The sequence below is a fragment of the Pholcus phalangioides genome, unplaced genomic scaffold, assembly GCF_987345545.1.
Source record: "Pholcus phalangioides strain wild (caught in Gottingen) unplaced genomic scaffold, Ppha-v1.0 ptg000004l_1, whole genome shotgun sequence".
Lineage (NCBI taxonomy): Eukaryota > Metazoa > Arthropoda > Arachnida > Araneae > Pholcidae > Pholcus > Pholcus phalangioides.
The window spans coordinates 33,576,630-33,594,311 of record NW_028301597.1 but is presented as its reverse complement, the minus strand read 5'-3'; the positions used below and the strand labels follow the sequence as shown (position 1 = coordinate 33,594,311).

The 17,682-nt window shown below is 34.1% G+C and overlaps 1 protein-coding gene across 2 annotated transcripts in view; it reads right to left on the bottom strand.

Annotated features, from left to right (window-relative positions):
• Gug (arginine-glutamic acid dipeptide repeats grunge) overlaps positions 1 to 17,682 on the bottom strand; it is a 44,972-nt gene that overhangs the window by 20,222 nt on the left and 7,068 nt on the right. For both annotated transcript variants that reach the window (XM_089231358.1, XM_089231359.1), the window contains exons 6-12: positions 16,944 to 17,088; positions 16,645 to 16,749; positions 15,819 to 16,012; positions 15,594 to 15,716; positions 14,677 to 14,954; positions 10,804 to 12,384; positions 5,131 to 5,278 (exon numbers count right to left, since the gene is read on the bottom strand). In XM_089231358.1, the coding sequence (XP_089087484.1) occupies positions 5,131 to 5,278; positions 10,804 to 12,384; positions 14,677 to 14,954; positions 15,594 to 15,716; positions 15,819 to 16,012; positions 16,645 to 16,749; positions 16,944 to 17,088 (2,574 nt within the window). The remainder of the gene's footprint in view (positions 1 to 5,130; positions 5,279 to 10,803; positions 12,385 to 14,676; positions 14,955 to 15,593; positions 15,717 to 15,818; positions 16,013 to 16,644; positions 16,750 to 16,943; positions 17,089 to 17,682) is intronic.

Genomic DNA, 17,682 nt, shown 5'->3' with positions numbered 1-17,682 from the left:
ACTTGTAACTTGTACTTGTTTATTTGTTGTTTTGTATTTAATGATTTAATTGCTGATAAACACATTTTCAGTTACCAAGTAAGAAATTTCTAATTCTAGTTAACAAAATTTCTATAATTACTCAGCATATTTTTATTACTCATTAACAGAATTTTTGATTATTAATTTTTAACAATTAGTGGCTCACTTAGGAGATGATTTTGCAGCAAATGGCAAAAGATCCAATTGAGTTGGACACCCCTGGTACAGGCTATGCTTGCTTTGTTGTCGGGGAGAACTGAAGGGGGGGGGGGGGTGAAAGAATAAATAAATATGCACCAGTTTTACTTTACTTCTGTTCCCACTCAAGCAAAAAACTGGGTTTGACCACACAGCAACAGTATCATACAGATCGCACAGGATCAAACAATATTTTGGAGGCACGATGCTAGTCTCTTTGATGTACTCATAAAAAACCGATCCTCAAGAGCACAATTTTTTGTTGCTTGTCTCTCAAATCATTACAACTTGTCGTTCCAATCACATTATATGAAAGCTCAGCAAATTCAGGGTACATACTCATTTTTGTAAAAAAATTTCCCTTACTTTTCCAGGTTTTCCAGTCAAATTTTCAAAAAATTCCAAGTTTTTTAAATCAAAAAATTTATGTAAATTAGTAAAAATTAAAAAAATTAATTATATTAGAAAATTATTTATATTAATTATAAAACTAATAATTTTAATTACAATATCATAATTGTAGATTTTTTTTACACTGCATTTATGCTTTTCAAATGCGCCTGATATAGAAGAAAAATGGAACACAATACAGTAGGCTTGCACTCGCGTAAGCGCTAGAAACGAGAAGTTTAGCAATCAGCGGTTGTTCCTTGAACTCCTCTGATTTCACATACTTGGCATGGTTCTGGATAACTTATCTGCCCATGTTGCGAGTTTTGCCACAAAGCTGCCACCATGCTTTACATGGGTAATTTTTGACTGCTTCGATCCAATCAGCCTATTGAAGATTCAGGTTTTTATCAGCCCACACAAGTTTTCTTATAACTCATTGTTTTCAAATAAAAATACCCACGTGGAAATCAAAATATACACGTGCATCAACCGATGTTCCTAACTGAAGTCAACTTATGAAATTATCGCAACTGAGCTTTGTACCCATGGCTTTCTACAATGCGTAGTTATGATGTTTCTGGAAGCATTAGAAAGAGTTACGATAAGGTCGTAGCAATACGCTTTTCCAAGTGGACTTATGAAATCCTCGTTCCTCCTCTATAGTTTTTTGCGATATATTGTGATATTTAATGGATTATCAATATTTACGATGTTATCTGAATTCTTTTTTTTATCCCGACAGAGTTTTTTCTCTCTCTTTATTATTATTTTTTGATCGATCTTTTTTTCCCGATCAGACGAGAATCATGACAATTTTCCAGGTTGTCAGAAATTTCCAGGTTTTAAAACAAAAATGGACCATTTTCCCTGACCCGTACAAACCCTGAAATTGCTTAAGGAAAACACTTGTAGATTTACCTTTATAAGGGTGCTGCAAATTGCATTGTATAAATTTTCAAGGGTGCAGCGAATGTAAAAAAATTATAAATCTTTGTTCTAGCAGCATGATAAAGAAATGAAAAAAATCCATCAAATAAAATGAAAGTTTTGATAGCTTTGTATAGCTGATGTGTGATGTCACAATCAGGATACATCACTAAAGCTCAGGTTTAATCTTTATATGGTGGTGGTGGTCTGCTGACAGTAATTATTTTTTTAAAGGGGCAAAATACAAATTTCTTATTTTTAAAAAGTCTTATCACTGTGCACAAACCAGGGCTGGTAAAAAAAAACCAAAAAACCAGGGGTTTTTGGTTTAAACCAGTTTTTTGTTTTAAATAGTATTAACATTAAAAACAATGAAATTTCTGAAAAAATCATTCAAACTTCCAATAATTAACTAAAATAAAATGTTTATTAATGTAATTAACACTATTGCCATGCTAATTAATCAATAAATATTTATTACATTTTTAACAAAAACCAACTTTTGCAATTTAATTACTTTTTGCTTAACTCAATGGATTACTGTGTTTGAAAATTCTTTTGTTATTATTAATCATATAATATATAAAGGTTTTTCTCCAGTTACTTTCAGTATACTTAATTAGGAAGCTATTTTGCAAAAGTAATAAAAATTAGGTGAATATAATGTATTTAATGAAGCATAAATAATTCAGATTAATTAGCAATGATCTACGATATACAGGGTGATTATAACTAAGGTTCTGATTTCAAAACACTGTAAAAAAAGAACGATTGTCAGAATGACTTGAAAATTGACATGAATATTCCTGAAAAAATGCAATTTTATTTGATAAAGGGGAAAAAATACTTAAAAAAGTAAAATTAATCACATCATCCAACATGTGGGCAATTTGCTCGCAGAATGGAAATGATAGCCAATCATGGCAGAATGATACCTTATTTATAGCATTTCACAATTTCATAATTCATGGAAACATCACAAAAAGCGAAGTAATTGAACAAATAACTACAACTTACTTAAGAAATGTTAAATATGTTGTCCGACGTGTGTTCTGGCTATAAGGTTGAAAGCACAAAAATTCTTGTTCAACAACAGAATCGGAGTATGCCATGGTCATAATGTGGATGTGCTTGCAATTCAGCTTTATTAAATCAAACGTTGTTTGGTTTAACCCCCCGTTGGAACTTCTAACATATAGGGAATGTGCTGGAGATTGCAATTCACCAAAGTTTGCAATCTGACCACTGTTTATAACATTTTGAGGTACCCCCCCACAGCCAGAAGTTGCAAGGGTTAAGGCATCCTGTCGAAATGGGTCTTCAGCAGCTGCTTTGCTGGTATTGCAATGTGCATCTTGATAGAAGTTCTATCCACACACTGATGCTGTGGAAGTGCCGAAATGATGTGGTTGCACAAAATAGATTATACTGCTGGCCAAGTACAGCATCATCTACATGCATATTTTGCACTTTTTTCTTTTGCGAAAGACACTTCCACTGCTTCAGGAGTATCTATGCAAATTTTAAAGTCATTCTGACCAGTACTTATTGTATAGTTTTAGAATCAAAACTTAAACTATAATCACCCTGTATATAGCTGATTATTTTTCATAAATCTGTTACTACTACATGAATTTGCTAAAGATAGAGCATCGGAATGTAGTCAAAGGTTAGAAAATGTTGTAAGAATGAGAAATTTTGGCTTTTATATATAACTTTAAATGACTAAGATACTTCATATGAAAAATATATATATAGTCTGGCCACTTTTATGAGACTTTTTGAAAAAAACCACTTATAAAATCTTATGTCATTTAAAGATATACCATCAGAATGTACCCCAAGGATATAAAATGTGGTAAAAATGAAACATTTTGGCTAATAATGAACCAATATGATATTTTTCAAGGAAAAAAAATGATATTTAGGCAACTTTTATTTGATCTTTCGAAAAAAACCAAGGTTTAAACCAAACAACCCTGGCACAAACAGATACACCAAATTCAAAAAATTCATTTGCAGATTTCTCCCCTCCAAAATGGTAGCAGCACTTCTTGAATACAAGTGTAAGTATCTCATAACACAATATCTATACTTGAAACATTCCGTTAGGAATTTGACAAAAAAGCAGGGCTCCCACTCAAAAAATGAGAAAAAGTAGGAAAACGCAGAACTGAAAAGTAGGATGGGGGAGGGTAACCCCCTTAGACAACATAATCATAGCATAATGGAAAAAAAATCCCTAAAAAAAATTCTTTTTGCAAAAAAAAAAAAATTAATTTTGTGTGTGTAAATTAACTTTTTTTTTTCAAAGCACTATTTCAGCTTCCTATAAGATTGACTCAAGCCAAAGCAAAATGACAAATGGCTTGGTTAAAAAACCAATTTTCGGCCAAAACAGTGCACTAGCAACCACAGATAATTCTTTGCTGTCTCTCCTCATATATATTACATTCTTTTTTGGAGTCTTCCAAAGTGCAGAGCTTGTCAACTCTCTTCGACAATGCACAGCAAATTTTGAAAACGTATGTTTTTTAAGAATGACGCTCCTTCGAGACCACTTTCAAAATGTGTAGATTACAAGATCTGATGTAAATAAGGCAAGGTGAACCAGATAGTTTTACTGCATTGTCCATTATTTTTTAAAGGAATTTGTTCACATTTTACTGTTCAATATGCCAGTGTAATCATTTTTGACAAATGAAGCACTTCCATTTCTAGCTCTTTGCTGAGCATTGTAAATATTGTTTATGCCTCTTCCTGCCTTAAAAATACAGAAGACAACTGAGAGAAGACTTTTGGGAGCATCAGAATCACGAAACCTAGAATAGGCCTACGTATCCAACTTCTTTGAAATGCAAACTGTTATTTCACCTATATGCACCATAATTTTGAATGGTGAATGTTAATTAATGTCCAAGACCATGAAGTAATAAATACAAAATTATTTTTCCATCCAGACAGAAGTTTTTAATGACTACTATACTTGTTGAACCCTCAAACTAAGGCAAATGAAAAATTAATCAACCAAATGGTCCCCTCTCCATAAATAACCTTAAAAATGATAAAATTTCTGCTTTGGCAGAATCATTAATTGCATTCTCAAACATTTGTAATATTTGGCAATATATCAATGATTTCCTGCTCAATTGAAATCAATTACACAAATTTTGTCGATAGGATTTGGTAAAAAAGTAGGAAAAGTAGGACAAAAACTAGAAAGTAGGACAAAAGTAGGACATTTTACCAAAAAGTAGGACGAGTGGGAGCCCTGAAAAAGTGTTATAAAAAATGTTCCTACGCATGTGCTGTCACAGTAGCTTTAATTAATTGTGCAGGAGACATTTTGATAGTTAACATATTTTGATTATGTCTTGTATAAGAACCAGATGGATGAAAAAATTCTATTGGAAAACATGCTTTTCCATTTTAATGAAGCGTTAGAAGATCGCCAATGGAAAAAAATTAAAATTTCATTGATTGATAAGGTAATTGAAAAAGGTAATTAAAGTAATTAAAATTGAAAAACCTTTTGTGAATTTAGTAATTAGCACAATCATTCAAAGCAAATCAATGAAAAAAAAGCTGTACCGCTTTTGATTCTTCTCGTTCACGCTCTGCAGCTTTGCGAGCTCTTTCTTCCCTTTTCCTAGCAAGCTTGGAGTCTGGTACAGGCTTGAAAGTAAGATCAGTCCTGGCACAAGAGCTGCATTCTCCACGGTTCCAATGTCTCAAAAATCTGATAATTCAGAGTCATAAAAAAATATAAATATTTAAATAAACTTTAAAAACTTCAGATACATAACATTTTTCATACAAAGAACTACATAATCACTAAAATAACTACAAAAATAAATTTTCATTTCAAAACACACTTAATTCATAAGTAATTTTATTAATTACACTTAATTTTAATAATCAATTGATTAGCTCATATGAAAGTCTAAAGTCCAGTCAGTTTACGAATAGGCCAAAGTCTGATTTTCAGAAACTAGTGTTTTTTTCTGGCATTGACTGGCAAATTTGTGAAGCTGGAGATCCCTGGCCAAAGTTTGATTTGCTGATGTGGAACAGTTCCGGTAGGTGGTACATACATTTTTTTATGGCTACATATATATAGTAGCTGTATTGGATTAACTCCATGTGATATCATCAACTCAGAAACGAATCTATCACAAATAAAATATAGTTAGACTGCTGCTTTTGGGAAGAATCCGTGGGCACAGAAAACGAATCACTATAAACCATCGCGTCTTCCCAATCACTGACAGGCGGTGAAGGCTACACTCAATGAATTGCACTAATACAGGGTGGCCCAGCAGTAAGAAATTAAAAACAAATAAGAGTGATGAAAATATTTGAATGATGCATATTGAAATTACATAGTGGGCAATTACTGATGTTGTAGAGCATAGTGCCAAATGGCTGTTGGTGCCAAGGGACCTTCGCCAAGACAAGCCAAGCTCGCTGAGGAGAGAAGGGAAAAGCCTGTTTGTGGGGTTGTCTTGGGGCAACGCTAGTTTTTTCTTGTGTCTTCTGGTTCCGGCTGCAAATGAGCGAAGTCTGCTTCACCTCTGCTCTTAAAAATCATGCTTAAGGGTTAAGTGCTAAGAAAAGAAAAAATAATACCATGAATTAATTCCAGTCCCATGTGTTAGGTCATCCGTTCTGGGATGAAGAATATTGGTTTGAAGGGCTGGAGGATGCGAATGGATCTACAAGCCTGAGAAACAAGATGGTTATCTGAATCACTGTGCTCCCAGACCTGAGGAGACAACAATGGCGGCGTCCTCCCTGGCTTATGGACATGAAATCTGAACTCGACTCCTACACGAATAAACTTGGCACCTCCACCATGGTCTTCCAAGAGCCCACACAGTTCATCTGGACTTAACCAAGATCGACCTTACCACTGGTATAATGACGGAACCATTGCCATGTCACATATATATGTCAGAATATAATGTGTTAGAACTAACTTTCGTTCTCTCGACTCTCCTTAAATGTGTCTGTGTGTCAATGAATTAGTGCGATTTTAATTTATACGATCACGCCTTCGACCCCCCCTACGAGGGAGGCCTAACCTCCCCTCCCCCCAACACTGATAAAGAGGTTTGAAGGGACTGCCTTCTTTAACAAGAACAGCAGTGAGGTGATTCTGGAATCCATCCATTAGGCTATAGACACACGGCATGAAGCGGGAGGGGAAATATCTGCAGAGCAATGGACAATACAGGATTGTATAGGAACGGTCACACTCAACATGCATTCCTACAGACAAAAGGTGTGTCTTCAAGGTCACACGCAAAAAAATGCAACTCTTTCCGTTTTTCGCTACTTGCCGTGGTCACATGAAGAATTTAATAATGCTGTGGTTATTTCTCTTTTTTCTCCCCCCTTCGATATTTTCTTTCTTTGCTATTTAGGAACGGATTAATTTGGATTATTTTTTTGTTGATTTTTCTAATTTTTTCTCTATTTCTCCACCCACCTTGTTGGGAAATTTGCCTATTGTGGCTTCTGATTTTGCATTTATATTTGCATAAAGCAAGGGTTCTTAACTTATGAATCCTGACCCAAACCGTGTTTGCAGGGGATTTTGAGATAGGTCATCTTGTAAGATGCCTTAATATGCATTAGTAAAGGCTTACTTTATTATAGGGCTCTAGGTCATACAAATCCACATACAATCTGGTTAAAAATCCATTTATTGCTGCGTCACTAGTTTCAGGGCATCTTAAGGCCCTCCTCACACGGGGAAACTAAAATCGAGCTCGAGTTGCTTCAACTTGAGAGTTGAGTTGACTAGAACGAGTCGAGTTGCCCGTTCTCCCTCACACGGCGCTACTAAAAAATATTCAAAGCCCGGGAAACTGAGTAAAAACAGCACAGTCTATTAGTTTTCCTTCTTATCTTCCAGTACTATCTTGTTAACCGGGTTAGGAAAAATCGAAACAAAGAAATAAGAAAAATAATTTCTATTATATGTGAAATTGCTACAGAATTTCAGCTCACAGGTAAATACAAAATTTCATTATTTAAATTGATATCATTTTGAAATGACAATAAAATGGTAAAAATTAGATAATTCTTTGGTATAATTTCATGTTTCATTCGGAAAAAAAATTCTCAATAAAATGTCTATTTTTCCTCTTAAATGTGCCTTTCAGTACCTATATATATGTTGGATTTAATATATTTTTATTGTTTATTAGTTAAAATATTGTCACGCAGAATTTTAAGTAGTTTCATGAGATGAAACGACGAAAACTGGTACCCAGAGGCAAAAAATAAACTATAGGCAAAACTAGAGACAAACAACACATGAATGGTTGTTTATGTTTCAGGGAATGATTTTCCCCGAATACTCCCACGCACAGATGTGCGTGTACGTGACCTAGATTACAGACATTCCAAGCAAGGGGGAAAATCAGGGACCATCCCTATGGAACACGTGCTTGTTTAGGTACATGTAAAAGTAGACAGTATTTCGAAATTTTCTGCAGGTTCTTATCCAGGCCCCCTTACATGGGGCTCCCAGTCATGTATTTTTTTTCTGAGATCCTACTTGGCAAATTCATTTGGTTATTCCTGAAATTTTTTACCAAATATAATTTTTGTGACACTCCATCTTCTTTTGAAATCGCCCCAGCGGGGGAGTGGCCGGGTGGGCCCATGTGTTTACCACAGACCCGTCATCTAGGGGGATCAGGGGGCTATTCCCCCCCCCCCGGCTTTCAAAAATACACTATAAATAGTACATATACGTACATACTGTGAGTATATGTTCTTTGCCCCCGCCCCCCGAAAAAAGTTGAAATGACAGTCCTGGTTTACCATTTCATTCAGTGGCGTCAGAGCCAGGGGTGCAAGCTCAAGCACCCACGGTAATTTGTGGCATGGATCCAAGCACCCCAGAATTGATTCAGAAATTAAAATTTCCCATATATAACTAAAGACGAGCACCCACAGTTTCGAAACAATTCCGACGCCCCTGATTTCATTATAATTTCAAAATAATATCAATTTAAATAAAGAAATTGTGTATTTACCTGTGAGCTGAAATTCTGTCAAAGTTTCATTATATCCTTTCTCAACTGATAATTTATTATATATGTACTCTCTGGATTGATTTTCAATTCACTCGCATGATGAAAATATGAAGGAATGCTAGAGGTGGTTTCTCTAGTTTCTTCAACAAAAGTTGGCGGCGACTAGCATGCCAGTCGCCAAGTGACTGAGTCGCGTTCGATATTTCGTCGCCAAGACGCTAATTTCCTCGTGTGAGGGCGTCTAGAGCGATATACGTACTGGTCTTCGGGAGACGGTTTCTCTTATCAGTTGCCGAACTTTAGTTTCCCCGTGTGAGGAGGGCCTAACAACATGGGCAGATTGGGCTGGGACCCAGATATTTTTTGGGGCTCTCTTGAGCCAGCCATAATTCTATATATTTTTGGGAAGTCTATTCAAAAATTTATAACATTATTACTGAATGCACAGTAAATACATAGAAAATGTTTTAGACCTGTGTACGCTCAACTTATCTTGAGGTTTGTTTCTGAATTAATCATAGGGGATAGGTACTTAGACCGGTACTACAAAATGCTGCACCCTGTACTGGCTCTGATGCCGTTTATACAAGAGAATACTGAAAAACATCTATAGAAGAGTATGAACCCCCAAACGAAAATTTAGAAATTACAAGAATTTGAAATTAATGAAAGAAAGAAATAATTCCAGAATAAGTGAAAGCATTTTCTTAGTTAAAGATAATGTGAGAATTAATGAAAATAATGATAATGATAAATAATAATAATCAATAAAAATATTGCAAGAATAAATGAAAACAACGTAAGAATCAGTAAAAATTTTACAAAAATCAGTGAAAATAATGTAAAAATGATGTAAAAATGAATAAAAGAATTAGAAAAAAATTGAAAATAAATGAGAGAAATAAGTCTAGAATTAAAAATTCAGACTTTATGAAAAATAAAACCCCAGTTGAGAGTTTCCAATAATTTGGAGGCCCCTATGTTTCATTCAGGGCCCTGGCTGAGGTCCCGTTGGCTCACCCATTAAGATACCCATCAAACCGAAAGATACCCAGGCTACATCGCCTGGCACTGTGACGTCACAAAACTTGTGTTTACGTGCGAGATATACTCTTGTGTGGCCAGGGGATGGAAGCTTCTGGGAAACAGGTTTGACATCCAGCTTGAAAACTTTCCCATGTGTCTGTCGCCTTACTCTTAAACAGACCTTGAAGCTCGAAATTCAGGCATTGGCTGTAGCATATATACTTTATAAGAAATTCACATTTTAAAATTAGTTCTGGCTGTATATTTTTGTTGGCATTTACTTAACACTAGAAAAACCATGCCAGTCATTGTGACTGTTTTGGATCTTCTCGTTCGATTTTCATGATGAACCAGATCATTTAGAATGCTGCAATTTCATGACTTTTCCTAAAAATGCTGAACTATTACACTGTCCAACTATCATAAATTTAAGAAAAAAATAGGCAGAGATATTACAACAAAACAAAGTATATTGTTGATCAGATGGCTCAAAAGCATTTTATGCTTATATCATTCATTTGCCAGTGTGTGTTTTCTGTAGCATATAGCTTCAAGAAATGCTTGGTCGATTCGTAGGAAAAAAATAAAACTGAAAAAATGAATTTCCTTCTCTTGTTGAAATTAGTCACTATTATACTCTCCCGTACCTCTTGATTGCCGCACTATGTGCAAGGTTTTTATATTCTATTGCTTACCTATGCTAATATCAACATTTCAACACAAAAAACTTAAAAAAATCAAGATTGATGAAAATCAATCTCCGGTCATTTTGACTGTATTGGTCTTTCTAGGTAGAACGAAATGTCATCCTTCTAATGCTAAACACATAATAAAGTTTATGTTTGTTATAATTACCATTTCATTACAATGAATGGTAGGATAAGTCCCAAATGCTTTTTGTGTAAAAATATCCGAAATGTTCACTTTTCAATATAACAACCACCTAATATAACGTTTGTTTTCAATGGAACGATGGGGGGGTCGTTATCACAAGAGTCAACTGTATTACCAATGAATAAATACAAATTCATGCCAATCAAAATCAGAGCAAAGATAAGTTTTTGAAATAAAATTATATTCTTAAATATGAGAACTTTAGTCGTAAATGAACAAGAATCATGTTAACCATAAAGCATGCATTGAGAAGAAAATGAACATTCTTAAAATAATATAAAGTAGCTCTCACATAGCAGATTGACTTCTATGGCATTCTGAGTCATCAACTCTTGGTTCTGGACTTGGTCCTCGTGAAACAAAATGCGGCTCTTGTTCTTCCTCTTCTTCCAAATTCACCTGCTCAGGCACAACAACACATTTATCTGCATCTGGATTTCTATCTGGATGACCATGCAACTGGCTTTGTGAGAAAGGGAGCTGAGGGGGCAAGTTTGCCACATAAGATGTCGGTGGTAGATGTTGTGCTGGCGTTGGAAGCACTTGACCTTGTCCGTGTAAAGGAGGCATCATATGTGGCATCCTCTGCATAGGATGATGACCGGGTATTATCCTTTGTGATACTGGCTGATTACCAATAGCACTCTGAGGATAATATGAGCTCTGATGAGCAGGCTGGGGAAGTTGCTTTTGAGACATGCCATGGTTTGGCCCAGAATGTTGAGACAATGGTTGAATGTGTGAAGATTGCTTATTTGAGGTAGAAAGGGTATGGCTGGAAGAACCTGTAGCCTGAGTAGAAACAGGAGGGGATATAACTGATGCTGCATTGTGCTGTGAAACCTGTACAGGGCAAGAACTTGCCGCATCACTTTGTAATGGGGGTTTAGGAGACATGGTAGAACTGCCATAAGGAGGGACTGGAAGCCCAGTCCCATATGGGGATGATGTAGGTGGCGGTGACTGAGAAGGTGCGGGTGAATGTGGTGGTGAGTATTTCATTTTTGTCTGTTGAGAAATCTGTTGTTGTTGTTGTTGTTGATGTTGCTGTTGCGAGGGCAAATGGGGGAATGGTGGAAGTCCTGGAGAATATGGATAGTGGGGCGAGAAGGGACGATAGTTGAAAGCAGACAAAGAAGATTGTGAAGAAGCTATCAAAGATGAATGATTTGGGTAAGGCATTTTACTGTGGCCATGATAAGACACAGATATTGAAGATGAAGCAGAAATTGACCCAGTAGAACCAAGTGAGCTGTTAGACATTGCAATAGAGATATTGTTAGAGAAATGGGCAGTAGATGATGTATGAGAATAAGATGCATGCCTTATCGTTTCATGAACAGGTAAAGGTGGTGGAGGAGGTGAAGCCTGCATGTCAACTGGTTCCATTTTAATGCTCTGTGGCAAAGGACCAGGGTACTGAAGAGACAATGGCAACATACTCTCTTCTTTTGCAGGTGGTTGTTCAGGAGGAATCGGACCTGGTGAGGGGCTAACAGGGTTATCTGTGCTAGCAGAAGTAGGTTCCTCAGACACCACTGGTAAATACTGAGTAGCTGGAGGTGGTTCATACATAGTTGGGGGAACGGCAACTGGAGAGGGAGTTCTAGGAACTGAAGGCATCTCTTCCTTGACTTTCTCAATCGGGGGTAGAACTGGCTCCTCCATGGCAGTTGTTTCCATTGGAACACTCGAATCTACAGATTCTTTTTCATCAGTAGACATAACTTCCTGTTTCACTTGTATTGCATTTTCCATAATCAAAGGAGGGGGAATGAACTCCTCTTTAACAGTAACTGGTGCTTGCACTTCACTGTTTTCGAATGGAATGCTTGATACAGGTGGTGGTTCTTCTTCTTCCGGTCTAACAACACTTGGGAAAAAAATTATGCATAAATATTATTTTTTATATATATAAATGCAGATTTATATAATTTTATACAGTATATATATATATATATGTGTGTGTGTCAGGGTTGGAAGGTATTTGACACATGACAGTTTTTGACGGTTTAAACAGCGGTTTAAACTGTCACATCAAAAACCTTTGTCAAAAACCTCAAATATTGCTTTTCAATATAAAAATTCCCATTGGAAATTCACACGTTAATTGCATGTAATGTTTAAAGTGCCTATGTTATACAAAGAATAAATATTTAACATGATTCTAAAATAATTTTCTACTCTCTACAGAATTATTGTGGACAAAATATATATGGTTTATGGTTTTTTTCTTATAAAATATACAATTTGAATAAAACATAGCATAAACACTGAAGGGAAAACTATGGAATGATTTGGCATTCTTTGATTCAAGATGGTTCTTGACCTTCCGAAATTTCTTCAACTGCTTATATATGTGCTTTGATATAAACCATCTGCTGTACTATTTTTACAACACATAAGTGTTTAAAAAGTTTATTACATCATATATGTAATGTTATGATTTCTGTTATTATTAAATTATCTAGATAATCACTGAGATAGTCTTATTCTGCATAACATTGAAATATATCTGGTGATCAAAATACTAAATTGTAGAACTAAAATGTCATTTAATTTGGCAATGTTAGCTTGTACATGAAACTTAAGAAACTCCTGTAACTTATCCTTAGTCAAACCTTAGTTATCCTTAGTTATTTTTACTTCTGCACTATGATATGGTATATTTACTAGCATTTATAATGCAATAGTTTTCCCAATTGAAGCTGTATTTAATTTTAAATGCGCAAAACAAATGCTTTGGGTATCAAGTCCTGTAGGCTCTGCTTTGGTTAAAAATACTCTTTAAAACTCTGTGAATTTATACACCCTGAGCTCTAAGAAATTTTTAGATGAAAATAAATGAGTTTAGTGTATCAACAGATTCTGTGTGAGAATTTTTACACGGAATAAAATTTTGGGCAGATCAGAAAATTTAAAATATCAAAATAGATTCTCAGTAATTATAATTCCGAATATAAAACCCTTTAATCTACGTTAAAAGTAAGGGTTTTTTTTTATTTAGCATATCTATCAGGTTAAAAAAACTATTTGACAACACTGACAATAAGTTTTTTACTGTTTTAATACTGATTTATAGTTTCTGTAGTCTAAAACCTAACTCTGTGATGTCCCTATCATACATATTTTGAATAAGCTCTATTCCACTTAGCAAAATTGAACACAGGTAATCAGTAGCTTATATAAAATGAACCACAAAACTATATTTTATATGTTCTAGACTCTGTTGAAAAATTCAAAATTGCAAATTACAATTAATGTTTTGTTTTAATTATTGTAATAAATTAATGTTTAAAAATAAAACATTGTAATATATAAAAAAGTTTTTCATCATGTTATATGCCTATTGTGTTCAAAACATTATCAAAAAGCATTCATTTAGGTTTTCGACAATTTTTGACAGTTTAAACCTGTTTTGATGTCAAAAACCCAACCCTGATATGTGTGTATCAAAATAGAGCAATACCACAAGACAAAAGATTAAATTTCTCCTGAATACTTTTATCATGAAAATGTTGTATTTCAAATTGAAAATTTTAGATTTTTGTACATAAAAATACAGTAGTCTCTAAAACAAATTTTTACAGGAATACTAACAGTTCAGTTAATCTGATCTACATTGAAAATTACTCTTCTGAAACATTTTCTTATTCTTAAAAACATTTATAAATTTTTTTATAAACATTATAAACTTAACTATTTATAAACAATTACCATCAAACAAATTCTTTGATGGAAAGAAGTCATTATTACAGACTCAACGGTAATGGAGATTCCTTTGATTTGTTCCACAACTTTATTTTTTGAGAAACCATCAGTAACTAAAGTTATCTGCAAATGTTAAGCATCTGGTTTATTCCAGATCCAGGTATTGCGAGATATAGAATAAAATTGTCACGGATGATCATTCTGAGCTCCAAAAACAAAACATGTCTTCAGGACTGTCAAAGGCAGGTTTGAGTCAGTAATTTCCTGTTTCTTTTATACTGCATGTCTTACTCAGAATTCCTCAGCATTTATTTTAAAAACATGTGTGATAACATGATCTTTTATTTAAAATGAATTTTTTTTTTCATATTTTTTTTCCTTCCTCTTACCATAGTGAATTACAATCTCAAATAAATAAACAAAATATAGTTTTGACTTGTGCATAAAAACCTACCTTTCAGTTTCACCTTCTTTCACAGTTATTTGAGGAAGGCATGGACTAGGACTGAGAGCTGGACTTGGTCCTAAGCTAGGAGAACTCATACCATCTGCATCTGGTACATTTTCCTCATTTGAAGCACTACTTTCAGTACAAACAGACTCAGAAGGACTTTCAGATCGATTAATCTTTTTCTTTAGAACAGCAGACTTATCATCATCCACTTCTGCTTCTTCAGTCTTGATTTCCTCCTTGATCTTCTTTTTGACTTTAGAGTTTTCCTGTGGCAATTTCTAATGATTGGAGGAGGGAAAAGATTGATAGCTCTTGATCACTTTAAACAACTAATTTTTCTGTAATCTGATTTCATTGTTAGTCTTAAATCTATATTATACATGATTGGAGTTCATCATTCAAATATACGATATAAATAAATTTCAAGCTAATTCCTATTCTAATAAGACGTCAAATTCATAGTAAAGGATACAAAATTCAAATTTAAAGCAATTTTTTTTTTCAAATCCAAAAAATTCTAATAAATAAAAACTTTCTTCTCATCACAATATAGTCTTTGCAATTAGAATGAGGATTATCAAAATCAGACTTCAAATGGCTGCAAAAAATGTTCCAATGACCTGTATCAGACTTTATACCAGAGGTTGGTGCAACTGAATTTCTATTTGGAATTTTCTCAGGTATAAACCTATTTCGTATAAGTTTCCCGCATTGTTCTAATATTGTTCTATTAGAATTTATTGAGAAGAATTTTCAGCAAAACTTATGAAGTGTTAAATTTAAGCTTGATTTTGGATTTTTCAGCTTAAAATTAACAAAATAATAAGTTATAATTATAACAGTAAAACATTTGGCATTTTCCATATGATGTTCACCATGATAGGAAGAAGTTTGATAGAAAATAGTAAATACATTACCTTCTTTTTCTCACCCCTGTCAGTACTGCTAGTGCTACAGTTGCTAGCAGCACCAGGAGACTTCCTTCCACCTTTGGGAGTATTTGCTCCAGATTCTCCAATAACTGTTTTTGGACTTTGTCGCTGGGAAAAAGCCAATTTAAAAATAAGGTATTTTTATTTAATACTTGTACAACTGATGTTAGAAATAATATTTAAAGAAAACCAATAAATAATAATTTATACCTCTTTACTTCGCCTTGTTTTCATGACATGTTTGCCATTAACACCATCTTCTTCCTTGACTGGTTGAAATAAATAAGGCAAACTTTCTTTAGTGTCTGTCACTGGAGGCATTTCTCCATGTTTTTTGTAATAAAGTCTGCATTCTGTGCAGGTGACAGCCAAATCTTTCCCCACTGGGAGCCAATCTTTGGAAGCTGTAAGAAAAATAAAAATGCATGAGTAAAATACTTGTTTTAATAAAATAGAAAACTGCAATTATTTTTCCTTTCCTCTAATTGTTTTACATTCCCAATCTTTGAAAGATTTTATAAAAACAATTATTGATTTTGATGAAGGCATTAGATAAACTACTTGAAATTTAAAATTTGATTTTTCTAAAATTTCACATTTGTTAGCACAAGTGAAAATACTAATCTATCTTTTGGCGCATACAGGGGGAAAAAGTATAACCACATATGCTGATTACAGAAGTAATAAAAATTGTTATCCTGCTTTATTCTCGAAGAAATTGACATTTTCTTAATATGGGATTCAGTTTAGACCAGACTTGAAATTTTGATATCTTGAAATGATATCAATGTCTAGGAAGCACTTAGAGATGTTAAAATTTGACAAACTGCATCTAATTATCTATACTATGTAATTCAACATTCATGTCAATGCCATTAATGCTAATGAATAATGGCTAATACTATTTCTGATTATTTGTGCTAATTTATGCTTTAGTGTTGGAAATGCATCTATAACATCATGATATTATTGAAAATAATAGAATTAGAAAACAGCCTTTTCAGCCATGAAGGAGGAGCACTAACAAATGACATACTTGTAGTAAAACAATTCTGGCACGTATAGCCAGCTATCTCTCCACCTCTTGAATCTGAATCTTCTGAGTCTTCACCCTCATCACCACTTCCTGAACTGGCATCCACTATTAAATAAAAATTATTATTATATTATATTCATGAAAATTTACAAAGCTCCCCAACAGATGAGCTGGATGGCTTGAAAAACATTATTAGAACCCTATATAGAATAATATATGCAATTTAATTTGCAAGTTACATCATTACTTTTTACTTATCAACAACACGCACTTAGCAATGAAAAAAAGAAAGAACTTACTGTAATCATTTGATGCAGGTCTGTTGGGTCGAGGACTAGGCTTTATGCGTCTCAGTGTAGTTTGACGTCGATTCCTCCTATGAGTACGTGAAGTCACAGCACCAGGTGACTTTTTCCACAGGTAGTAAAATTCAACAAGATCAGCCTAATTTTAGAGAAAAAAATAATAAAAACCCAGAAAGTTAAACAAAACTTCATTAAAAAATACAAAGAGAAAAAATATTACATTGAACAAATACACAGTTGACTCAGAATATGAGCAATGCTGGGGTTTTCATCAGTGGCACACCTTGAATTAGGTTGATGTAGAAACGTATTTTTAATTCTTTGCCCACTCTTTGTATGTATAAAAACATATTTTGTACAATTTATAGACCTATGAATAAACAGATACTATATAATTTTTCAATTATTATTTTTATTTGTAATTTAATTATTTTTTTTACACCATGGTCATTTTCTGCACACAAGGACTAACCAGTCCAGAACCTGCAGTTTATTGATGAATTTGAATGACATTCGCCCCAGGTTCGATTACTTACACATGCAGTCAAATTTTGTTCCTGAATTAATCTTTACATTAATCGACTTCGATGCCAATATGAACATATTGATCCAAAATTGAGGAATAAAAGTGGTAAAATGCAATTAAGTGCTGAAAGCAAAAATGTTGGGAAATTGCAAAAAACTGTTTGTGCAGCCCGCATGAATGAGCGTTCAGACTAGCAATCTCTCTACA